Below are 25,478 nucleotides of genomic sequence, written 5' to 3'. Positions count from 1 at the left end.
TCGGATGCGGATATTTACTGGGGATCTGCGGATACGATCCGATCCATAGACACTCTTAATAGTCTCCACATACTCAATTAAAAGGTTGCGGATTCGAGTCTCCTATCTTTGGTTAAAAAAAAAAAAAAACCCGTACAAGATTGATGTTTAATGAGCATTTTAGTTATAAAAATGCATATAAATAGAGATATAACCTATGTTAAGATGGTGTATATTAATAATAAATCAAAGTCACGTTTGTTAGCTAAGGATAAGAACTGGCTTCTTTTTCCTTTGATAAAGAGCTACCTTTTAACTTCTAAATTCTAATTTTATGATGAAGAATAGGAAAGGAATTTGAGTTTGGAGTTATGTTAGATAATTAATAATTTTTTTGAATAATATGAATAATTATTAATTAAATAAAAATATATTATATTTTTAAATTATTTATTTAAATTTTAATATTAAAATAATTATTTATATATCTAATAAAATAAATATTTAATATATCTATTATTTTTATTATTTAATATTTTTATTATTTATTTATATTTTTTTTTGAGTTTGACTGTATACTTACTCAGTAGACAAGGGATTTAGATCCTCTAAAGTTTGAATTTCACTTTAGAGAGTAAAGTGTGATCTTCTACCTTTAAATAATTTCTCTTTTATATTTATTATTGGTCTCACCTATAAAATCAATGGTGAGAGATCACACTTTACTCTCTAAAGTGAAATTCAAACTTTAGAGGATCCAAATCCGTAGACAAGTATACCAAGCTCCAAAAGGATTATAATAATTATTTTTTAATTTTTTAATAACATTATCCATAATCAATTATCATTTACAGCACAGCACCCTTATCATCTCAACACGTTTGCCCATACTACTGGGACACCACTACACACATATCCTCACCAATATTTTCTCATACTATTTTCTTTTATTTATTTATTTTTCTTTATTTCTTTTGGTACAATACAAATCAAGTATTTAAGTGTGTTAAGGATTTATATACAAAAATTAATGTAAAATGGTTATTGTATGAAAACTGATAAACTTTCATCTTAATTTAAAATTACATGAATAATAACAAAGAGGGTGTGATTTAGTGATTGGAGATTTAATTGAAAATAGAGACGACAAGAAAATTTTAGTTAAAACATAGAATAAACAACAAAAAATTTTTTAATATTTTATTTTAAAGATAAATAAATTTTTAATTAATTCAAAATATAAAAATAATTTTTATTTTTTAAAATATAGAATATTTAAATCTTTTCGAGATTATGTTTCTCAAAAAATACTTATTATTAAAATTAGAAGTACAAAACATAATTTTTTTTTGGTGACTGGTACAAAACATAATTAAATTACGTGGAAGGATTTTTTATTTTTATTTGCAAAAAAATCATCGTGATTGAAATATAATGTTTATTTGAATGTCATCATTTTGATAAAAAAAAAAATTTTAATAAAAAAATATTTTTTTTATTTTAACATATTTAACAAATTTCTAGTAGTAATAAAAATAAAAATACTAAAAAAATAAAAAATTATTTTTTTTAAAAAACTGTAGTTTATATTTTTTTTAAAAAAAATATTTTTTATATAATTAATAAACAAAAAAATATTTTTATATTATTATATCTAAATATAATTAATAAATAAAAATTTTTTTATATGAAATATCAAATATAAAATTATTTTTATATTTTAATAAAATATTTTAAAAAAAATAATTCAAAATTTTTTTTTTTTAAAAGCTCACCTAAACAAATTCATAATATTATTTAAAAAAATATTTTATTAAAAAAAAAATTAGTTACCGTAAATGACCAAAACAGTATCCTATCATTGCAGTTCTTCTTCTTCTGCTCCTTCTTCTTCTTGAGTTCTTACAAGATTGGATCATATTCATGTTCTTCATCTTCTTCCACATTTGATTTCTCCAATTTCAATTTTGAAGCTCAAACCATGGCATCCATGGCTTCCTTCATCTTCCTCCGCAGAAAGCTCGCCACAACAACCACAATCCCCTCCTCCTTCCACCTCATCACCACGCGAACGTTCTCTTCCTCTTCAACTTCATCCCGCTATGTTCTAGAACCTTCTTCTCGTTCGAAGCGCATCGAGAAGGTTCTGATAGCCAACAGAGGCGAAATAGCCTGCAGGATCATTAGGACAGCTAAGAGGCTCGGGATTCGAACCGTTGCCATTTACAGCGACGCCGATAAGGATGCCCTACATGTTACCAAAGCCGACGAGGCTTTTCGGGTGGGCCCGGCCCAGGCCCGTTTCAGCTACCTCAATGGGCCCACTATTGTTGATGCTGCCCTTCGGTCCGGTGCCCAGGTTAACTGCCTCCTCCTTAGTCCTTCCCCCTTTCACTTTTAGAGAAAAAATAAAATAAAATAAAATAAAAATAAATTCAGCCCTTATTATTTTTTATTTTTTTAAGAAAATAAATGTTGACGCGAGAAGGAATTTTATAGAGTCAATATGAATTATGATCTTGTAGTGCTAAGTCAGTGTCAGTAAACTGTGTTTGACTTATGTTTGATAGTATATTGATATGATTATTTATTCAAATGAAATAAGAATTCTTAGATAATTTTTTTAATCAAAATTATAAAGCTTAAGAGTCATTATTGATATTGTCTTAATTTAGTTTATCCAGGCATCTATGATACAGTGAAATTAATAAGAGATAATCTTTGAAATTTGAATTTTAATTGTATGCACTTTCACTGCATAAGTGTGGTTTTGACTCAGAAAGGTGGTGCTAGCGTGCACTACAAAGTACTAACCACTGTTATATGGCTCTTTTGTAACTGGGCATGAATTTCTGACAGGATATGTAAGTAGTGGAAGAGGATGACTCATGTCTTCTGTTTTTTGGTTGTGCTGAAGCTACTAGTACTACCAATCCATAAATATGAAACTTCACATTTTCTGCAATCCATAATGGTTTGTTCATTTTGGTGATTAGGCTGTTCACCCTGGATATGGATTCTTGTCCGAAAGTGCCGATTTTGCGCAGCTTTGTGAAGATAAGGGTCTTACATTTATAGGCCCTCCTGCGTCTGCCATACGGGATATGGGTGACAAGAGGTATAATACAGTGCTGATTACCTTCCAATCATTCTTTCATTGTTTGAATCAATGCTACATTTATGAAGATGGGAATATGGTTTATGTTGAAACTCACGGCCTTGTGCATTCTTATGCTACCTAATAACTATTGCACTCATATTGGTAAAGGATAAATATTAGTTAATGCTTGTATACTTTTCATCCAAGTGACTTTCAATTGGCCAAAGAATATGATATTGAAACCCTTGCCAGGCTAGTGTTTTTATATGTTGTAATCGAGGTATAGATGCGCTTAGAGATAGAATGACAAAATGATTTCTTTAGATTTTCAAGAATTGCCTTCTTCCCCTCTCATCAAGTAGAGAATGTTTCAAGTCTGCCTTGGCTTGACCAAGACTAGAGTAGAGAGTCAATTCAGCATGCTTAACCTTTAACCTTTCTATCTATTTGAGATATAAAACTGTCTGAGATATATTATAGAGCTTCTTCATCTTATCAATGTTTTTATACATCCATCAGTGCATCAAAGAGAATAATGGGGGCTGCTGGGGTACCCCTTGTGCCTGGATATCACGGAAACGAACAAGACATTGATAAAATGAAGTTGGAAGCTGACAAAATAGGGTATCCAATCTTGATAAAGCCAACCCATGGAGGTGGAGGAAAGGTGGATGGTAACTTGATATTTATTCTCATACAAGTTATTACATTTTGTAATTCTTGATGCAGGGGTGCATTGCCTATCATCTTTCTTTCCGAGTCTATTTGCTTTGTGTAATGGACATGTTTGCCTTATTTGTAAAATATGCTGCCAAAAGAATGTAGTCTATTCCATTGGGATTTTTGCCATGTTATATGATTCTCAAATAGATTGCGCTAGCTATGAAATTTAAAAAAAAAAATAAAGCTTCCATAGGATAGAGGTTGAGATTTCATGCTGTAATTATGATACCATGGACCTTAGTCATCTTATTTCTTTTGATAGGTGATAACTGAATACATATCATAGAAGTTATTTAATTTTTCTGCATGTTTGAAATTTAAAAATTTAATGTAAGAATTACAGGATTATTTTATGGTGAAAGCAGATGAGAAATTGATTATTAAGAGAATCTTTGTCACTTATCACTTATGAGCATTATAATCTCACTTATGAAATTTGGAATATGTGAATATTGTAGGGTATGAGGATTGTGCATACTCCAGATGAATTTGTTGAATCATTCTTAGCAGCACAACGTGAAGCTGCTGCTTCCTTTGGCGTCAACACGATATTACTAGAGAAGTATATCACACGGCCAAGGCACATAGAAGTCCAGGTATTTATACTGCCATTTTAGCCCCAGGTTCACATTTCTCTTGGAACATTTCTCTTGGAGTCCTCATTGAATGCTTATTCTTTCTTATGAAAACTCAAAGCTGCTTCATAGTAAATGTTTTTTCACTGATGAGAGTATGTTTTCACTAATTAAGAACTTTATTGGCATAATGGAATTACACTAGTGGTCACTAATAACAAAGAACTTTATTGGCATAATGGAATTCAAGTTTATTATCAATACTTTTCTGTTTGACATTGTAGATATTTGGAGACAAGCATGGGAATGTTGTGCATTTATATGAGAGAGATTGCAGTGTGCAGAGAAGACATCAAAAGATAATTGAAGAAGCTCCAGCCGTAAGGCTTGTTTAAAATTCCCTAAAAAATAACAACATACACATCTCAATGTTCTCATTGTCAACTTGTAACAATGTATGTGCAGCCAAATGTTTCTACTGATTTTCGTGCACACTTGGGAGAAGCTGCTGTTTCTGCAGCAAAGGTAAAACTGTTTTTCTTATCCACTATGGTTTAGCTTTATCGAGATTTTAATAATCGGAAGGCACTGGGTCAATGACTTCTGCTGAAGATGAAAACCTTTAGAGAAATATAACAAGTATGTTATTGAAACATTTTTTGAGATGGCTAGCCATTTCATTTTTATGCCATATTTAGATCTGCATTTCGTTCAATATCATATATTGATTAAGTGGTTTCTCTCTGATGCCTGAAGGCAGTTAATTATTACAATGCTGGGACTGTGGAGTTTATAGTTGATACAGTCTCTGGTCAGTTTTACTTTATGGAGATGAATACCCGTCTTCAGGTGATTGGATTAATTTCTATTGTCCTTTGCTCCCAAGATTATGTCTTACAAAAGTATAACCCGGGACATGTGTCCAGGTTGAGCATCCTGTCACCGAGATGATTGTTGGTCAAGATCTTGTCGAATGGCAAATCCATGTTGCCAATGGAGAAGTCCTTCCGTTGAGTCAATCACAAATACCTATTTTAGGTGATTCTTCTTTTCATATCAGGTTGCAACTATTAATGAACAATATCTGGAGAAGTTCATGACATCCTCTTAAGTTTTACCAATACCAAAGCAAAATGAACATATTTCTAGTGTGAAAATCTGTAACATTTTGGCAATTGTTATAAGCCAACACATCTAATCATTTTGAGCTTGTCAATTATTAATTACACCCGTGCAAGAATGAGCATGTGAGAACTTCCGTCTCTCATACAGAGACTTTAAGTTTCTCTTAGTACAATTCTATTTTGATGTCAGGTCATGCCTTTGAAGCTCGAATCTATGCTGAAAATGTTCCAAAGGGTTTTCTTCCAGCCACTGGTGTTCTGCATCATTATCACGTTCCAGACTCATCTGCTGGTCAGTTACATAAAATTAGCAAGTAATTTATTTATGGTGGATTTGGTTATTGCTGACTTTCTTCTTTTGGAAGAACACATAACTTCAAGATAGATTTGTGGACCTTTTTATTTTCAAAATATTTCTGAAATCTGCCATTTCGGCAGTCCGGGTGGAGACTGGAGTTAAAGAAGGAGACACTGTTAGCATGCACTATGATCCAATGATTGCTAAGCTTGTGGTGTGGGAACAAAATCGTGCTGCAGCCTTGGTCAAACTGAAGGATTGTTTGTCTAAGTTTCAGGTAGACTAGTTTCCATAGTTCCTTTGCTATAGTGAGCTGTTAAGTTATTATGATTGTTATTGTGACTTTCTCAGTAAATTAAACATTTTTCTATTTAGATGCTATGTGACTTACACATTTAAGATCTTCTATATGTTATCTTTGGTAACAAGGGTGGGGTGATATAGAATGTGTAAACCTGTGTAAAACTTAGAAAATTTTCATTTGTCACCTTTGAGAAGAAACTTCAAATAGTTATAAATTGACTCCATCTTTAATTTGCTAATATAACATCTTATTCTACAGGTTGCAGGTTTACCAACCAATATCAACTTTCTTCAAAAGCTAGCGAATCACCAGGCATTTGAAAGTGGCAATGTGGAGACTCATTTCATTGAAAACTACAAAGATGACCTCTTTGTTGATTCTACCAATTCAAAAGAAGCATATGAAGCTGCCAGACTCAGTGCATCACTTGTGGCTGCATGTCTCATTGAGAAAGAACATTTCACATTAGCAAGAAACCCTCCTGGTAAATTATTTCACTCCTGCTGTGTAATATTCAAAGTTGGTTTTGTAAGTTCCCTTGATATTTACAACTGTCACTGTTCAGGCGGCGGCAGCTTGCACCCTATATGGTATGCTTCTCCACCTTTTAGAGTCCACCATCAAGCTAAGCGTACAATGGAACTTGAGTGGGATAACGAATATGGTAGTGGTATCTCAAAGATCTTGAAGCTTACCATCACTCATCAGGCTGACGGAAAATATCTGATTGAGGTAACATCTAAGTATAGCATCAAATAGTTTTCTTTCTTCTTTTTTGCGTATTTCACAAGTTCTTTTGGCGAGCCTTGGCGCAACGGTAAAATTGCTACCATGTGACCTCAAAATCGTTGCAGCTACCTTTGTTTGTTCAAGCTCAACTATGCTGGAGCCTCATGCACCAGCCAGCCTTTATTTTTTGTTCTATAATATTGCAAGTAGCCTGATTTTGAAGTTTTGACTAAAGATGAGAGTGCATACTTCCAGACAGAAGATGGATCTCCTGTTCATGAAGTTAAAGCAACATATGTGAAACAACACTCTTTTAGAGTTGAAGCTGATGGTGTAACCAATGATGTCAATATAGCTGTTTACACAAAGGTAAATGTCTTCCTCTGTGTGCAATTTTTTAGTGAACGTAGATAAGATTGATGACAATAATAAAGCTGATATATTCCTTCTCTTGCGGTTAAGGACCAAATAAGGCATATCCATATTTGGCAAGGGTCCCATCATCATTATTTTAGAGAGAAGCTAGGTCTTGATTTGTCCGAGGACGAAGAGTCCCAACATAAACCCAAATTTGAGACATCAGCCCACCCTCAAGGGACTGTAGTGGCACCCATGGCAGGCTTGGTGGTTAAGGTTTTAGTGAACGACAAGACAAGAGTCGAGGAGGGACAACCTGTCATAGTGTTAGAAGCAATGAAGATGGAGGTATGTGCTGTTGCTCCTTAAGGACATGTTTAGTTGGCAGATAAAAAATGGGGTAAAAATTTTCAATCAATAAGTTCCATCATCCATGTGTATTTTTACACATGGAATTCGTCTATAAAAAATTTCAACTCAATTTTACCCTCCAACCAAACACACCCTTAAAGACTCCTTTCTTCAATCTTCATTTAGTAACTCGTTTTTGTACTTTCTGTAGCATGTTGTAAAGGCACCATCATCTGGTTTTGTGCATGGGCTTAAAGCTAAAGTTGGTGAACAGGTTTCTGATGGCAGTGTTCTTTTCAGTGTAAAGGTTAGTTAACTATCTTTGCTGTATTATATCATAGGTACAAATTCACATGCAGTTGTTTTCATTTGAAGTTGATAGTTAATAACCGTTAGATGATAATTTAGTCAAATCTGTCAAATCATCTAACGATTCTCGATTATCAATTTCACATGAAAACAACTGTACCTAAGTTTTCGCGTATATCATATTACTAGCAATATTGCAATAGGATAGCACTTAACCACTTAGATATTCTCTCTTATTTCTTTTTTGATGTTGACACTTTTATGCCGGCATGAGTTATAACCAAGGTTGCGAGAACCGGACCGGTCAATAAACCGGTGAGGTCACTGGTTCAATGGTTCACTAGTTCGACCGGGGTTCAACCGGTTTAATTAAATATTAAATAAAATTATTAAAAAACCTAAAAATAATTTTAAATATATAAATTCAATAATTTCTAACTTAATAAAATTTAAAATTTCACATAATAAATTATCCATACCTTAATATTAGAGGTTCACAAACAACTTCAAACGTCAAAGTTTATAACTAAAAAAAAAAAAAAAAAAAAACGCACATAATGACAAACCCATAATGTTCTACATTCAAAAGAAACAATTAGTACCCCACTCTCCTCACTAACACCCCTCATTCCTCATCACCTCTCTTCTTCGGTTCTTCCACTAACACTAACTTTAGATGCAAGCTCACAATCGTTACCATAATCACATACATTCATAGAAGAAGATCTTTTATTCAAATTGTCATAAATAGAAATTTTACATAGACAAAGATCACAGTTTGAACTATTTTAGAGGTAGCATGCCCTAAACGATTGTGCGCAGATTAGTTTGAAAATTTGTTAAAGAAAAGACACAAGAATTTTGACTAGAAGGGATTTTAGGAGGAACAACCACATTGTAGAATATGTAGATCCCACCATTACAAATTTCTTGCAAGAGAACCTTCTTAGTATGCTAGCATTTCACAAAACAAACATAAGCATAGAATTCAAAAATGACTTTGTTACCTTCGGTAAATATAGAAACAATAATTAGATTTTTTTACTATATCAGGAGTATGAATTAATTTCTGTAAGTTTTGAATCTTTGCCATAAAAAAAAGAGTTACCAATTTGTTTAATAGTCAAACTTATTCCATTTTCTACAAGAATTGATCTAGACCTGAATATTTAGAACAAGAGATCAAACTTGTAGGATTTAGAGTAACATCATGCGATATTTCTGTGTCTGGGTATCAATTTGGGTCTGCCAGAGATTAAAGAAGAATAAATGACCATTTGTACCCATGAGAGACGAAAACGCTGACATTTGTACCCATGAAAGCTCGAAACTAATCTTGTACCCATGATAGATGCTGTCGTGTGACAAAAGTGCCCTAACTTGGATCTGAGCTTGGTTCGTGGGTTTTCGAACCTACATGGCACTCCCACCCCCCCTCCCCCAAAACCATATCTGAGCCAACCATTCACCATCATCATCTTCATCTTCTTCACCATCATCCCCATCCATCACTGTCTCTTCCCAGCCACCATAACCTCCATCACCATCACCACAGCACCGCCACAGCCACCTCCCTTCACCACAACCTCCGGCGACAACCCACACCGCCGCGCCCCTTTCTCTTCTTCCCCTCTTCTCACCTCCGCTGAGCCCAGAAACCACAGCGCTAGCTCCTCCTCTCCACCAAACAGCCACGACACCCAACCTTCTCCGCAGCGTCCTTACGGCGTTCCAACCCGTCACCACTCCCCTGTCCGAACCCTACCTCCCCCAAAGCTCCCAGCAGCATGAATCAAAACAACAAAATTTTCAAACAGCAGCATGAATCAAAATAAACCTAAATCCACTATCCAGCTCAGATTATCTAACAACCTAAGCAACTAACATGCATTTCTAACTAACCAAATTAAGCAAAATGAACTAAAAGCAATACAATGAAAGAAACAGAGGGAAAACGGAGGGGATGGAAGACACAGGGGCTGCACCCTATTCTGGTCGTTCCATGGGAGAACGGGAAACGGGGCTGGAATCGCGACGGTGCTAGGCTGGTTCGCGATGGTGAGACGGGATGACAGAGAAGGAAGAAGAAAGGGGGAAAGGGGCTCATCGTCGGTGTCGCTGTGGCTCGTCGACGGCGCGGCAGTTCGGCCAGTGAGAGAGAGGGAGGAGAAGGTGGCCGGTTCGTTGGTGTGGCTGAGGAAGACAGAGAACACGCAAAGAGGAGAAAAGGGAAGAGGGTTGCGGTGGCTCGTAGAGGCCGACGGTGATGGTTGGCGGAGCTAGGGTTCGGACAGGGGAGTGGTGACGGGTTGGAACGCCGTAAGGACGCTGCGGAGAAGGTTGCGTGTCGCGGCTGTTTGGTGGCAGACGAGAGGAGACCCAGGAATGGAGAAGGTGGCCACTGCTGCTCTGGGCTTTGGTGGAGAGGAGGAGCTGACGCTGTGGTTTCTGGGCTCAGTGGAGGTGAGAAGAGGGGAAGAAGAAGAGAAAGGGGCGCGGCGGTGTGGGTTGTCGTCGAAGGTTGTGGTGAAGGGAGGTGGCTGTGGCGGTGCTGAGGTGATGGTGATGGAGGTTATGGTGGCTGGGAAGAGACAGTAAGGGATGGGGATGATGGTGAAGAAGATGAAGATGATGATGGTGAATGGTTGGCTCAGATATGGCTTTGGGGGGGTGAGAGTGCCACGTAGGTTCGGAAACCCACGAACCAAGCTCAGATCCAAGTCAGGACACTTTTGTCACACGGACAGCATCTATCATGGGTACAAGATTAGTTTCGAGCTTTCATGGGTACAAATGTCAGCGTTTTCATCTCTCATGGGTACAAATGGTCATTTATTCGATTAAATAACTACTATGTAAGTTGAGGGATTATGAAAGATGGAGTTGGTAGAGGTGGAGTTGATGATGAACTAGATATTTGAGATGCAGTTGTTGAAAAAAGACCAGAAAATAACTTCAGAAAACCATGTAATACAGATAAACATGAAGCAGCAACTCATTTCATCATGAACAGATACCAAATCATGAACAGCAACTCAAACAGAATTTTTCTGATGACCTCATTATGAATCCAGATAACAAATCATGAACAGATACCAAATCATGAATCCAGATAACAAAACATGAACACAGATAACAAATCATGAACAGAAAAATTATAAAATCAAGCACAGATAACAAATCATGAACAAATCGCAAGCTAATAAATCATAAAATCAAGCATAGAAAATCAGAAGGCCGCGAGGTGGAAGGCGCAAACGAATAATAACAGAGTATTACCGGCGGCGAGTAACGGCAACGAAGTACGAAGAGGGGCTGTGGGATGCGGTGGCGATGGTGGTGGCTATGCGACGGCGAAGAGGGGCTGCTCGATCGTGGCCCGTGGGTGCTTTCTCTTCTGCCCGTGGTGTTGTGCTTTCTCTTGTGATTGTGAGAGTGTGAGACTGAGATTAGGATTAGGGTTCGTCACTTCGTTGCGTTTAGTTTTTTTTTATTATTATTATTACCTTCAAAACGACGCCGTTTAGTAGTTTAATCATGGTTCTGAAAACTGAACCGGATCGGCCGGTTCAATCGGAAAAACCGAAAATCGGTCACCTAGCCGGTTTGGGTAAGGTCAGAAATCGCCTGGCAAAAAACCGGTGAGAAAATCGGTCGAACTGGCGGTTAACCGGTGAACCGGGAGAACCGTCCGGTTTTTTGGCGGTTTTTGGTTTAGATATTAAACTACTAAATGGCGTCGTTTTGAAGGTAATAATAAAAAAAAGGGTTAAGTACTGAAATCGTCCCTAAGGTAAGTGGCGAAAATCAAATTCGTCCCCGACGTTTTTTTGCTATTAAAATCATCCCGAACGTTCAGAAACACTTTAAAATCATCCTTTCCCGAATTTTTGGACAAAAATACCCTTGACTATTAATAAAAAAAAAAAAGACCCTACCCCCACCCTCACCCATCAGCATCTCTTCTCTCCCCCCCAACCCCCAATTTCCCTTCCTCCTACACCCACCCCCAAATCCCATCCCATCCCATCCCATCATCATCATCATCATCATCATCATCAGTTCCCACTCCCTCACCCCCATCACCGTCGCCCCCTCACCCCTTCACCGCCGCCGCCTCACCCCCCTCACCGCCGTCGCCCCTGCGTCCAACCCGTCACCGCCCCTGCATCCAACCCGCCGCCGCTCCGCGTCCAACCCTCCTGCCGCACCGTGGGTCCAACCCCCCGCACCGCACCGCCGCACCACCGCTTCTTCTTCTTCTTTTTCTTTTTCTTCTGTGAATTGAATTTGTTGAATCTGTGGACTGGATTTTTTGTAAAATTTGTTGTGCATGTTTGAATTTTCTGTTGATGATGATGATGATGATGAACATGAAGAGAGGGGCATGAGAAAGGGGGTGGGGGGGAGGTATTACAGTGAGGGGGTGAGGAAGTGGGTGAGGGGGAGGTGGTGAGGGGTAGGGGGTGAGGGATGGGGGGTTACAGTGAAGGGGTGAGGGAGTGGGTGAGGGAGTGGAGGATTACAGTGAGGGAGTGAGGGAGTGGGTGAAGGGGAGGCGGTGAGAGGTAGGGGGTGAGGGGGTGGAGGGTTACAGTGAGGGGGTGAGGGAGTGGGTGAAGGGGAGGCGGTGAGAGGTAGGGGGTGAGGGGGTGGAGGGTTACAGTGAGAGGGTGAGGGAGTGGATGAGGGGTAGGGGTGAGGGGGTGGAGGATTACAGTAAGGGGGTGAGAGAGTGGATGAGAGGGAGGCAGTGAGGGGGTGGAGGGGAGGCGGTGAGAGGGTGAGGGGTGGGGGATGAGGGGGTGGAGGGGGTGAGGGGTGGGGGTTTACGGTGAGGGAGTGGGTGAGGGGGGGGGGGGGCGGTGAGGGGTGGGGGGTTACCGGAGTGGGGTTAAGGTGTTGATGTTTGTGTTTGTGTCTGTGGTGGTGGTGGTGGTGGTGGTGGTGGGGTGATGAAGGTGAAGAGGAGAATGATGATGATGAGGGTATTTTGGTCCAAAAATTTGGGAAAGGATGATTTTAAAGTGTTTCTGAACGTTCGGGATGATTTTAATAGCAAAAAAACGTCGGGGACGAATTTGATTTTCGCCACTTACCTTAGGGACGATTTCAGTACTTAACCCTAAAAAAAAAAAACTAAACGCAACGAAGTGACGAACCCTAATCCTAATCTCAGTCTCACACTCTTACAATCACAAGAGAAAGCACAGCACCACGGGCAGAAGAGAAAGCACCCACGGGCCACGATCGAGCAGCCCCTCTTCGCCGTCGCATAGCCACCACCATCGCCACCGCATCCCACATCCCACAGCCCCTCTTCGCCGTCCCACAGCCCTTCTTCGTCGTCGCCGAGCTCTCCTCCTCGTCATCGCCGAGCTCTCCTCCTCGTCATCGTCGTCGCCGTTACTCGCCGCCGGTAATACTCTGTTCTTATTCGTTTGCGCTTTCCATCTCGCCTCCTGTTTAATCGTCGCCTCCTCCTTCCACCTCGCTGCCTTCTGATTTTCTGTGCTTGATTTTATGATTTATTAGCTTGCGATTTATTCATGTTTTGTTATCTGTGTTCATGTTTTGTTATTTGGATTCATGATTTGGTACCTGTTCATGATTTGTTATCTGGATTCATAATGAGGTCATCAGAAAAATTCTGTTTGAGTTGCTGTTCATGATTTGGTATCTGTTCATGATTTGTTCATGATGAAATGAGTTGCTGCTTCATGATTTTGGTTGCTGAATTATTTATTTGTTCATGCTGGATTTCATGATTTTGGTTACTGCTTCATGTTTATCTGGATTACATGGTTTTCTGAAGTTATTTTCTGGTCTTTTTTCAACAACTGCATCTCAAATATCTAGTTCATCAACTCCACCTCTACCAACTCCATCTTTCATAATCCCTCAGCTTACATAGTAGTTCTTTAATCGAATAAATGACCATTTGTACCCATGAGAGATGAAAACGCTGACATTTGTACCCATGAAAGTTCGAAACTAATCTTGTACCCATGACAAAAGTGCCCTGGCTTGGATCTGAGCTTGGTTCGTGGGTTTCCGAACCTACGTGGCACTCCCACCCCCCCTCCCAAAGCCATATCTGAGCCAACCATTCACCATCATCATCTTCATCTTCTTCACCATCATCCCCATTCCTCATTGTCTCTTCCCAGCCACCATAACCTCCATCACCATCACCTCATCACCGCCACAGCCACCTCCCTTCACCACAACATCCGGCGACAACCCACACCGCCGCGCCCCTTTCTCTTCTTCTTCCCCTCTTCTCACCTCCGCTGAGCCCAGAAACCACAGCGTCAGCTCCACCTCTCCACCAAAGCCCAGAGCGGCAGCGGCCACCTTCTCCATTCCTGGGTCTCCTCTCGTCTGCCACCAAACAGCCGCGACACCCAACCTTCTCCGCAGCGTCCTTACGGCGTTCCAACCCGTCACCACTCCCCTGTCCGAACCCTAGCTCCGCCAACCATCACCGTCAGCCTCTACGAGCCACCGCAACCCTCTTCCCTTTTCTCCTCTTTGCGTGTTCTCTGTCTTCCTCAGCCACACCAACGAACTGGCCACCTTCTCCTCCCTCTCTCTCACTGGCCGAACTGCCGCGCCGTCGACAAGCCACAGTGACACCGACGATGAGCCCCTTTCCCCTTTTCTTCTTCCTTTTCTGTCATCCCGTCTCACCATCACGAACCAGCCTAGCACCGTCGCGATTCCAGCCCCGTTTCCCGTTCTCCCATGGAACGACCAGAACAGGGTGCAGCCTCATCCCCTCCGTTTTCCCTCTGTTTCTTTCATTGTATTGCTTTTAGTTCATTTTGCTTAATTTGGTTAGTTAGAAATGCATGTTAGTTGCTTAGGTTGTTAGATAATCTGAGCTGGATAGTGGATTTAGGTTTATTTTGATTCATGCTGCTGTTTGAAAATTTTGCTGTTTTGATTCATGCTGCTGGGAGCTTTGGGGGAGGTAGGGTTCAGACAGGGGAGTGGTGACGGGTTGGAACACCGTAAGGACGCTGCGGAGAAGATTGGGTGTCGTGGCTGTTTGGTGGAGAGGAGGAGCTGGCGCTGTGGTTTCTGGGCTCAGCGGAGGTGAGAAGAGGGGAAGAAGAAGAGAAAGGGGCGCGGCGGTGTGGGTTGTCGCCGGAGGTTGTGGTGAAGGGAGGTGGCTGTGGCGGTGCTGTGGTGATGGTGATGGTGATGGAGGTTATGGTCGCTGGGAAGAGACAGTGATGGATGGGGATGATGGTGAAGAAGATGATGATGGTGAATGGTTGGCTCAGGTATGGCTTTTGGGGGGGGGGGGGGTGGGAGTGCCACGTAGGTTCGGAAACCCACGAACCAAGCTCAGATCCAAGCCAGGGCACTTTTGTCACACGACAGCATCTATCATGGGTACAAGATTAGGTTCGAGCTTTCATGGGTACAAATATCAGTGTTTTCATCTCTCATGGGTACAAATGGTCATTTATTCTTCTTTAATCTCTGGCAGACCCAAATTGATACCCAGACACAGAAATATCGCATGATGTTACTCTAAATCCTACAAGTTTGATCTCTTGTTCTAAATATTCAGGTCCAGATCAATTCTTGTAGAAAATGGAATAGGTTTGACTATTAAACAAATTGGTAACTCTTTTTTTTATGGCAAAGATTCAAAACTTACAGAAATTAATTCATACTCCTGATATAGTAAAAAAAACTAATTATTGTTTCTATATTTACCGAAGGTAACAAAGTCAATTTTTGAATTCTATGCTTATGTTTGTTTTGTGAAATGCTAGCATACTAAGAAGGTTCTCTTGCAAGAAATTTGTAATGGTGGGATCTACATATTCTACAATGTGGTTGTTCCTCCTAAAATCCCTTCTAGTCAAAATTCTTGTGTCTTTTCTTTAACAAATTTTCAAACTAATCTGCGCACAATCGTTTAGGGCATGCTACCTCTAAAATAGTTCAAACTGTGATCTTTGTCTATGTAAAATTTCTATTTATGACAATTTGAATAAAAGATCTTCTTCTATGAATGTATGTGATTATGGTAACGATTGTGAGCTTGCATCTAAAGTTAGTGTTAGTGGAAGAACCGAAGAAGAGAGGTGATGAGGAATGAGGGGTGTTAGTGAGGAGAGTGGGGTACTAATTGTTTCTTTTGAATGTAGAACATTATGGGTTTGTCATTATGTGCGTTTTTTTTTTTTTTTTTTTTTTTAGTTATAAACTTTGACGTTTGAAGTTGTTTGTGAACCTCTAATATTAAGGTATGGATAATTTATTATGTGAAATTTTAAATTTTATTAAGTTAGAAATTATTGAATTTATATATTTAAAATTATTTTTAGGTTATTTAATATTTAATTAAACCGGTTGAACTCCGGTCGAACCAGTGACCTCACCGGTTTATTGATCGGTCTGGTTCTCGCAACCTTGAGTTTAATATCCAAACCAAAAACCGCTAAAAAACCGGACAGTTCTCCCGATTCACCGGTTAACCGCCGGTTCGACCGGTTTTTTGCCAGGCGGTTTCTAACCTTATCCGGACCGGCTAGGTGACCGGTTTTCGGTTTTTCCGGTTGAACCGGCCGGTCCGGTTCAGTTTTCAGAACCATGGTTATAACACTTCAAGTTCTGCTTTCTGAATAAGTGAAAAATGAGAAAAGGGGAAGTTGGTATTTTGATATCAGTAAGAAATGCAGATAAAAATACATTACATATACCAACTTCGCCTTATTTTCGCAGTGTTCTCAAGTTTGAGTTCTAGAGATGAAAAACCCTGTGCTAGGAGGCTCAGACAGTTCCTTCCCCAGATTAGTTTGATTATTTGGTCATAGACTAATACATTACATGTTCCTTCTCTCACTCTCATTTTCGACCTCCTCGAACAAGTTGATATGATCATGTTGCTTCAATGAAATCTATTTTCTGAACTATCATTCTCTTAATCTGTTACTAATAATGTAAGAATCTTTAAGTTGACATTAAGCAACTCACCTTGAAACATCAATTGTTTACTTAAAAAGAGGAGTCATGTTCATGTCACTTAATTTGCTGTGTTACTTCTATTTTTCCCTGCCTCCCAAGTCACCAGTAATTTTGGATTTTCGATTGAATACATAAACATCTTGATAATTTTATGTTTATGCAGGATCAATAAAACCACACAGTTGGTAATGCCTTTTCGCTAAGATTTCAATAAGGGGGCCTTGATGGATGGCTGAAAGTGTAAATTAGTTGTTGGATCTCACTACATTGATGAACAACCAACATCTTGAAGCTTGAAGTTGATTACTTGTTACACAATCTTTGTAACTTGTATCCTAGAGTTACAAGGGATGATGTATACTTTACAATAATGCAAGTAATTCTTCAAATCATTAATAACAAAGCTAGAAATCGCTTCAGTTAAAATATCCTTCCATCATATAGGTCTCGAGTCACAACCCCTCCAAGGACGGAGGAGTTGGGAAACAAGGAAATTAGGATGCAAATAGTCAGACGGAAAATGCAAATTAGGATGCATAATATATAGATAGTTTGAAGATTCCAAAATCCAACCACTCTTCACGTTGAATATGAAATAACTGTGGAATGTTTGTTTCCAAATTTAGATTTACCCTAGAATAAAATTCATTCAATATTACCCAAGTCTTAGACTCAAAACTCAATAAGGTAGCGTTTGGTGGAGAAACAGAGACGAAAAGACTGAGACTGAGAGACAGAGACTAAGAAACAGATATTGAAATAAATCTCAGTATTCTGTTTGGTGCAAAATGGGAGACAGAAATTAAAACAAGAATAAAATTCTAATTTAATTTGTACAAAGGATAAAATTGAAATTAATAAATTGAAATGAATGTATTTTAGATATAAAATGTTATTAAAGTTTCAATCTCTATCTCTAAAAATTTTAGTCCCATGTGTTCTCTCTTTTTGGAGGTACTAAAATACTGAAATTTGTCTCTGAACCAACAAACATGATACTGAATTTCAGTCTTTCAGTCTCAGTACCTCAAAATGCTACCTTAAAAACATCTTTGATAAGAGGAAGAGGAGAGAGGCGCATTAGGATTTCTAAATCTAGGTGAAAAGGACTAAAAGTGGTTTTTTCTTTTTTCCTTTTTTTTTTTTAATTTAGGAGTGAAATACAAATCCAAAATCACTAAGTAACGATGAAAAACTATGCCATTTGAGTTATAAATTTTGGGTGGGGCAGATAATAGGGCATATTGGCCCCATCCCCAAACAAAAAACAATCAGGTCGACCCAAATCCGCTCCATTTAACATGGGGCGGATAGAATTGCCTTCCCAAAATACAATCTTGACACCACGGATATTTCTTAGAAGTTAAAACCATAAAAACTTCCCTCTAATTCATATGTTTGATGTTTCACACTTTCAAGATACTAAAAACAAATCTTTTTCATTACAACAAAAACCACAGATGATAGTGAACTTTTTCTACATGATGAAGTGGATTCTACCCTAGCAAACTAAGAATCAAAACCCGAATATATACCACTTTCCCTCAACAACCTCTTCTCTTCTTCAACATAACTTTTCCCTCTACTTGCCTGACCAAGTTCCCTTTTCCTCTTTTCCTTCTGAGAGAATGAAAGATTCTTCTTATCGTTCCGAGTCTGAACAGTCGCCAGCTGCTCTCCAATCGATATAGCCTCTCTTGTTTTCTGTCGCTGTTCGTACGATTCTTCAGTTTCCTTGTTGTCACGCTTATCTCTTCCAGTGGACCAAGACCAATCCTGCTTTGTGTCGCCTTCTTTCGGCGGGGGTACCCTCAATACCGACGGTCCACCTTTATATCCATGCCGCCTCAGAGCTTCAAAATCAATTGCAGCACTTTTCTGCTTCCCAGATTTTCCTGCAGACATGTACAGAAAAATCATATTGCAATCGACATAGTGAGCAAATTTCAATATGTCAACTTTTTAAAAGCACCAAGTATGAAGCAATAATAATAATATTGGTTACGGAAACTAGGAACTTCATGAACCAACAACACTCACCAATCGTGCTAAAGATCCCAATGTTTCTCATTTAAGTTCAATTGAAAATATCTAGGGCAAATTATACGAGCCTCTCCCCAGGTTTCGTGAAATCCAACTTCTTTCTAAAATCACACATTATTGATTATCCTATCCATAGATTTGAGTAGTAATACACTTGATACTTTCGTATTTTTTATAATATGGTACTAAGACCCTATAAACAAGACAGTAACCTCAGAAAGGTCAATGTCACCTAGACAAATAGATGAGAATCACGATGAATTTCGCCGAGCCTGAGTGAAGGTCGTCATAATTTGCCCAAATATCGATTATTCTAGAAGCTAAAGAAACCATAACTGGAATCACATTTGTCATAGTTGATTGTATACTCACATTTGTCAATCCTTTTTATGCCGGTATAGATCTCAATCAATTCTTCTAAGTTATGCTATCATTAGGTAATGTAACATTTCATGACATGGATCACGACATTAGGTAACGTAACATCCTCTGGAAGACCATAATTATATAGTCATCAGTAATTGCTTGGTATGCAATTATCCTCAACATTATCACTAGATTATTAATCACTATCCACATTAACAAGAAACAACCTATCTGACAATGCAGCATCATCAAATTGTGCAACCTCTCTTCCATAAATTGTCTCTCAACCATCTCTCAACTTTAGGGTATGTTTGGTTAGAACATACCTTAAGAAATTCTACTCTATCAGTTGCCAACAACGATATGATCATCAAGGAATGTTCCATTTTTTGTTTTTGTGCTCGGAAACATTCAAAACAAAACCTGAAAGAACCATATCAAGGTTTCACAACTAGAATGGAAGTTGATACACATGTTAGTTGAAGCAAATATAGAGAATAAAACCATGAGATACATTGTGAATAATATATATGTTGGGATATCTATAACCGTCACACAGCTCGAAACATAGCTTTTGTACATAATCATAACAACCATCTATGTGCATTGCCACATTCATCTTTCAACAAAACTAGGATACTCTTCAGAATCTACTCCCTCCATTTCATATTGATAAGTCGGTTTTAATTTTTCTAGTATGCAATATGTACAATCTGCACCTATCATTCATTCAAATCGACCTTTTAGTTTGAAATGAAGGGAGTCACAGTGTGACACATAGATTCAGCCTAGATACAATCTGCACCTATCATTCAATCAAGAACTTTTCATAAGATCAGAACTTCATCATACATGTCACCAATTCATTCAATCAAATACCTTTTGATTTCTTCCCACTGGCTTCATTATCGTTGTCAGAGTCGGAATGCGAAGCCGGCGACTCGTCACCCGAGGAGTCATCATCATCATCACTCCATGGCATTGTCCTCTTCATGGTAGGTAGAAAATCACTGAAAACAAATAAAGGGTGCTATCAAAATGAAGAAATATGAATAAAATCTCCAAAAGTTTGATACAAACAGGTAAATCAACCAACAAGAACACATTGACAAAATGTTCAATCACAACTAAAAGCAAGCAATTAGCAAGTAATACAGCTAACTAATTATATGCTCACAACAAATTATATACATCAGGATGAAAGAAAATTAAAAAGTATAACTAAGAAATAAATAATGTCACAAAATTAACAGCAACTGAGCATGGCATGCCACATAAGCAAAGAATCCCATGAAATTTAACAGAACCCACAAACCCAAAAGCCCTGAAAATTTTGCAGCAATAACAAAAGAAGAAACTTTGGTGTGATATTTTTTAAAATAATAAAAAAAAAATATTTTTTGAATCAAAATCAGCATACATAGCATGGGTTTTAGGGACAAAAATAAGAGACGAAAAAAAGGAAGAGACAAAGTGCGAGAAGAACAGAACAAGAGAGTACCGTGAAAGGGGAAAGAAAAAAAAAAGCTTCTATGGTTCTCTAAATTTCTCTGGCAAGTGGATCAGCTACTCTTATCATTTTGATATTTTGAAGATTTCAGCTCCAGTCATCAAAGGTTTCTATGCTTTCTAGGGATTTCCAAACCTTTTTTTTTCTTTGTTGCTCATCTATGATTTTTCTTATATATTTTTACAAAAATCATTTATTAGTAGGACTTTTTTATTTTTTATTTTTTATTTTTTATTTTTTTGGGTATGTTTTAATGGCTAATCATTCGGTAAAATTTTATAATTTTATTTTTGGATGAATTATTTTTTAAATGCTTAAAGATATAATTGGTTAAGATTCAATTTATAAAATATAATTTATTCTCCCTAAAATTTTAGATCAATTATATTTACCTAAATTAAAAGATATCATTTATACAATAAATTACATAAATAAATAAAGTGTATGCCTAAATTATCCAATTATGATAATAGATATAATTTCGATTTAATTCTTAAAATTTTTTTATATTATGATTTTAAATCAATAAATTATTTTTACAAAATTTGTATGATTTTATGATTTAAATCTTATTAAAATTTTATATTTTAAATACTTAATTTATTTTTTCGATTTCATATAAAATTTCGATTTTTTATTTTTCTCTATCTTACTAATTATAATATTTTCAAAATAGTTATATTTTAATATTGTATTTAGTGTTAAATATTAAAATATAAATAAAAATGTTAAATAATTTAGTTTTTATTTTTAGAATAAATATTTTTTTATTTTTTATTATTTGTTTGGATAAAGCGATTTTTTATCTCTTCTTTTTTTTTTTTGGGATTGGAGATTTTTCATTATTTAATCATAAAAAAATAATAGTTAGATTTATGAGATACCAAAAATACCTTACATAAAAGTTAAATATACCAAAAATGTCCCTAGCTTATCTAAAATGAAAAAACTAAAGTCTAAAACCCTTCTCTCTCTGTTCCCCGCTTGTTTGTTCCACAGCCACCAACTGCCAAGTGAGCGTCCCTGCTGCTCTTCTCCCGCCACTCCTTGACGCCGCCGTCACCGTTGGTCATCGCTCTCCTTCCACCGCAACCGTTACATCCTTCTCTGTGAGTTTCATCTGCTATTTTCCTTTTAACTCTTTCAGCGCTTCACTCTCTTGTTCCCAAAGCATACACACAATGATGTTGCCTTGCTTCTTTCCGTCATCAAAACCCTCGTTTTTGTGAAAACTAAAAAACTTTACCGATTTCAACGTGAAACGCTACCATCAAATTTTGCCCCCTTCGGACTTTTGTCAACCTTAATCCCTAAATGTGAAATGCTATCAAATAGAATATGAAATTTTGTATGGAATTGTTTGTGGTCCAGTAGAGACTAGAGATGTTGATGCAGTTTGTCAAATAATTTGATAGGATCAATTTGGAAGCTGTGGTATTCAATTTGTAATCATGGATTGTCATGCTATTAATATTGTATAAATTTTTTACGTAATATGATTTTGTATCAATTATACAGTCCGCACAATGATGGAAAAAAAAAACTGATTTATACAAAGGTTATTTATTTCATTTTGATTATCTCATGCTGTTTAAAAAATAATTGTGTGTGTAACTATTAAAATATAATATTTTATTTCATTTAAATAGTCATTCCAAATCATTTAATTGAATCAATTCCGTTAGTATACTGAGTTGTTTCTAACATCAGAATTTAATTTTCTCACATATTTAACTTTCCAAACACTGTCAGTTAGTTCTTCAAATTGCTTGTTTTTGTCATTGTCTCTTAACTATTTTCACTTGAATATCATCGTATTCAAATCAATATCGTAACTTTACCATTTCTATACCCGATTTTCCATTTTGTCAAATTGAAGGAATTTTCTACCATAATGGAGGAGACTGAAGCTTGTGCAAACCACAGCCCGCTCGTGCTGTTAAAGCAAGGTGCTGAAGCTGTAAGTGCTAATATTCGTCAATGTCATATTGTCAACTTCCTTTATATGAATTTTCAAAAATCCATCCATGTCTGATATAGTTGACTTGCTTTTTGTTCTGTTGATTTTAATCATTCTTTGTAGAGGGTTTTTGAGTCCAATTTTGTGGGGAGGAGGTCTGTCATCAAGGAACGCTTCTCAAAGAAGTATAGGCATCCAACTTTGGATACTAAGCTTACCCTTAGGCGCTTAAATGCTGTGAGTATCACGATAATTTCATTATTTTCTGTTTATGTTTATTATGATGCCCCGGAATTCAGTGACTTGGTTTAATTCATGTAACTGATGCCATATGGTGAGAAAAGGTTTAGTTGTATTACTATTTTCTGTGCTTTTTGGATTATTTTGACATGCTATCCTTTTACCAATCAAATCAATTTGTTTGAACAGGAGGCTAGGTGCATGACCAAAGCGAGAAAGCTTGGGGTTTGTACTCCTGCACTCTATGCCGTGGATACTGTGTTGAACACTTTAACTTTTGAGTATGTTGAGGGCCCTTCCCTCAAAGAAGTACTTCTTGAATTTGGGTTGAAAGGTGTTGTTGAAGAGCGGCTTGATGATATTGCTTCCCAAGTTGGTGATGCAATTGGTAAATTGCATGATGGTGGCCTTATTCATGGTGACTTAACAACATCAAATATGTTGCTGAAGAGTGGTACCAATCAATTGGTGAGTTGTTTTAACTGTCATCTCATTAGGACTATTGTTATTTATAGACTCAAGTTATGTAATTATGGAAAATATCATAAAACTGATAAAACATAACTCAACTGTGTTTTTATGCAGGTCCTAATTGACTTTGGATTGAGCTTCACTTCAACTCTACCAGAAGATAAAGCTGTTGATTTGTATGTTCTGGAAAGAGCTCTTCTTTCAATGCATTCGTCATGTGGGAATGTGGTAATTCATTATGCCCTTTTTCAATAATCTTAACTTGTATGCGCATATGCTGCAGATTAGAAGTGCTATTGTTTGTGTTTGATGTGCTTCAAACAAAATGGTGCTGTTAGAAATATTTCCAGTTGTGAATTGTGATTGCAGGCTTATTATATAGCTTTATGAGAACTATAAAAGTGCGCACACAACAATGTCTATTAGAATTTCTAATGAGTCATCACTAGTTTCAATCTTGGGGTTTTTATTTATTTATTTATTTTTAAATTCTTAAATTGTATTTGGCTTCTAAAGAGTCTGTGACATATATTGATAATATATATTACTAGTTGGGTTGTAGCTCCGAATGTGAGATATGAACTGAAACCAAGAAAAAATAATAATGCCTCAGCAGCTAGGTCAATGCATTAGTCCAAGTACTGCTTAATCTCCTTCTAGAATGACTGCCTCTCATCGATTACTTGCACAAGAGTGTGTAACCCTGACTTGGCAATTAAAACTAAAGCCTAATTTATGATTAGCATGATAATTAACCGAGTTCAAACATGCGGAGATGGTGAGACATTCCCAAGATGCTCATGCTAGCTGAGTCAAGATTTCCAATGAGGGACTATAGATTGTTATTCTGTTCTAATATATAGCTTATTTTATGCTGATCTAATATTCTTTGTGCTTGGTTTCTTTTATTGAAAAAAAAAAAAGCTTTCTGCTTCATCAAACAGAGGAAACAAACAATATTGATTTCTCACTTAGTACAATCCCATAATCTTCCTCGACAGATGGATCGGATACTTGCTGCATACCGCAAGTCATCAAAGCAGTGGTCATCCACATTGAATAAACTTGCTCAAGGTATCAACTTCCCTCTTGTTTGAAGTTTAGATCCCCCCCCCCCCCCCCCTTCTCTTTCCTCTTTGTTTTCAAGATATGTTACTTATAGTCACACTTAACAATTTACTGTAGTGCGACAAAGAGGGAGAAAGAGGACCATGGTTGGATGATTCTTTTTCAATAATAGTTTCCTTGCTGCAGTAAAAGAAATATGTTTTAGCAATGTAATGAATGTTACTAATGTAATTTTCTTCTGAACATAATGTATTAGACTAGAAGTGTAAGTTATTAGGTGAAGGCTCAGGAATGGTATCATTATTATATTATCTCTGTAATATTTTCCATCTTCACTATGAACATATCCACGGTATTTGGAATAGAAATTCAAAGTCACATTGCACTTTTAGTTGCCATCCGTTTGAATGGCTAAACATACCCAACTAACAAGTCAAAACCATTTTAAGAATGGTACTGACTGATTTAAAGAAACTTGGGAGCATCGTTTTGATTATGTGGCGAACTAGCTATAGTTCTACACCATATGAAGTATTTTGTGTGCACTTTATGCATATTCTCCTTTCCACACTGTTTTGGTGTTACACATCTAGATGTGAAAAATGATTTGGCTCACCTCTTTGTTGAAGATCTTACAATTTATCATCTTTTGCAACTTAGCCCTTGTTCTCTAAAATTATCATTTTATCTTTATACTTATTAAAATTTAGATTATTAATCTCAACCTCCATTTGACTAAAATTACCCTCTACGGACTTATTTGAGTTTTAGATAACTTCTAATAAGCCAACTTTTGTATTTTACATCAAAGACCTCAAACGCTTCTAAAATTATAATTTTGTCCTAATAGTATAACACTCATATACTAGTTTTATGTTATTTACAATTTGACCCCTAATTCTAAAATAATCCTTAAATCATCCATGTTTCATCAAATTCATCAAGAATTTACACATAACTTTAAATGATCATTCAAGCAT

At 37.2% G+C, this 25,478-nt stretch overlaps 3 protein-coding genes across 4 annotated transcripts; 2 read left to right on the top strand and 1 right to left on the bottom strand.

Annotated features, from left to right (window-relative positions):
- The first annotated feature begins 856 nt into the window (after nucleotides 1-856).
- MCCA (methylcrotonyl-CoA carboxylase alpha chain) lies at nucleotides 857-17,267 on the top strand. 2 transcript variants are annotated; one of them, XM_016327415.3, is made up of 17 exons: nucleotides 857-1,011; nucleotides 1,750-2,338; nucleotides 2,976-3,097; nucleotides 3,599-3,746; nucleotides 4,261-4,398; nucleotides 4,662-4,757; nucleotides 4,843-4,902; nucleotides 5,134-5,226; nucleotides 5,304-5,415; nucleotides 5,692-5,793; nucleotides 5,940-6,076; nucleotides 6,362-6,587; nucleotides 6,669-6,835; nucleotides 7,088-7,201; nucleotides 7,295-7,537; nucleotides 7,752-7,847; nucleotides 17,004-17,267. In XM_016327415.3, exons 2-17 carry the CDS (start codon nucleotides 1,961-1,963, stop codon nucleotides 17,010-17,012), a joined length of 2,241 nt encoding a protein of 746 aa, XP_016182901.1. In that variant the 5' UTR covers nucleotides 857-1,011; nucleotides 1,750-1,960; the 3' UTR covers nucleotides 17,013-17,267. The 2 variants fall into 2 exon arrangements, with proteins under 2 accessions (XP_016182901.1, XP_088360977.1); XM_088504851.1 differs by having other exon boundaries at nucleotides 875-1,011; nucleotides 3,599-3,753.
- Nucleotides 17,268-18,170: 903 nt separating this feature from the next.
- Nucleotides 18,171-20,940, bottom strand: LOC107624931 (uncharacterized). The gene is made up of 3 exons (XM_016327417.3): nucleotides 20,751-20,940; nucleotides 20,129-20,259; nucleotides 18,171-18,735 (listed from the first exon to the last, which is right to left on the bottom strand). Exons 2-3 carry the CDS (start codon nucleotides 20,241-20,243, stop codon nucleotides 18,350-18,352), a joined length of 501 nt encoding a protein of 166 aa, XP_016182903.1. The 5' UTR covers nucleotides 20,244-20,259; nucleotides 20,751-20,940; the 3' UTR covers nucleotides 18,171-18,349.
- A 794-nt stretch (nucleotides 20,941-21,734) lies between these two features.
- Nucleotides 21,735-24,889, top strand: LOC107624930 (uncharacterized). Its single transcript, XM_016327416.2, has 7 exons — nucleotides 21,735-21,868; nucleotides 22,639-22,719; nucleotides 22,843-22,956; nucleotides 23,149-23,427; nucleotides 23,545-23,658; nucleotides 24,432-24,504; nucleotides 24,616-24,889. The coding sequence occupies exons 2-7, from the start codon at nucleotides 22,654-22,656 to the stop codon at nucleotides 24,651-24,653; spliced, it is 684 nt and encodes a 227-aa protein (XP_016182902.2). The 5' UTR covers nucleotides 21,735-21,868; nucleotides 22,639-22,653; the 3' UTR covers nucleotides 24,654-24,889.
- Nucleotides 24,890-25,478: the final 589 nt, after the last annotated feature.

This window comes from Arachis ipaensis, chromosome B2 (genome assembly GCF_059453495.1).
Source record: "Arachis ipaensis isolate K30076 ecotype BB chromosome B2, ASM5945349v1, whole genome shotgun sequence".
Lineage (NCBI taxonomy): Eukaryota > Viridiplantae > Streptophyta > Magnoliopsida > Fabales > Fabaceae > Arachis > Arachis ipaensis.
The sequence above is the reverse complement of the archived record's forward strand: the minus strand, read 5'-3'. Positions and strand labels throughout refer to the sequence as shown.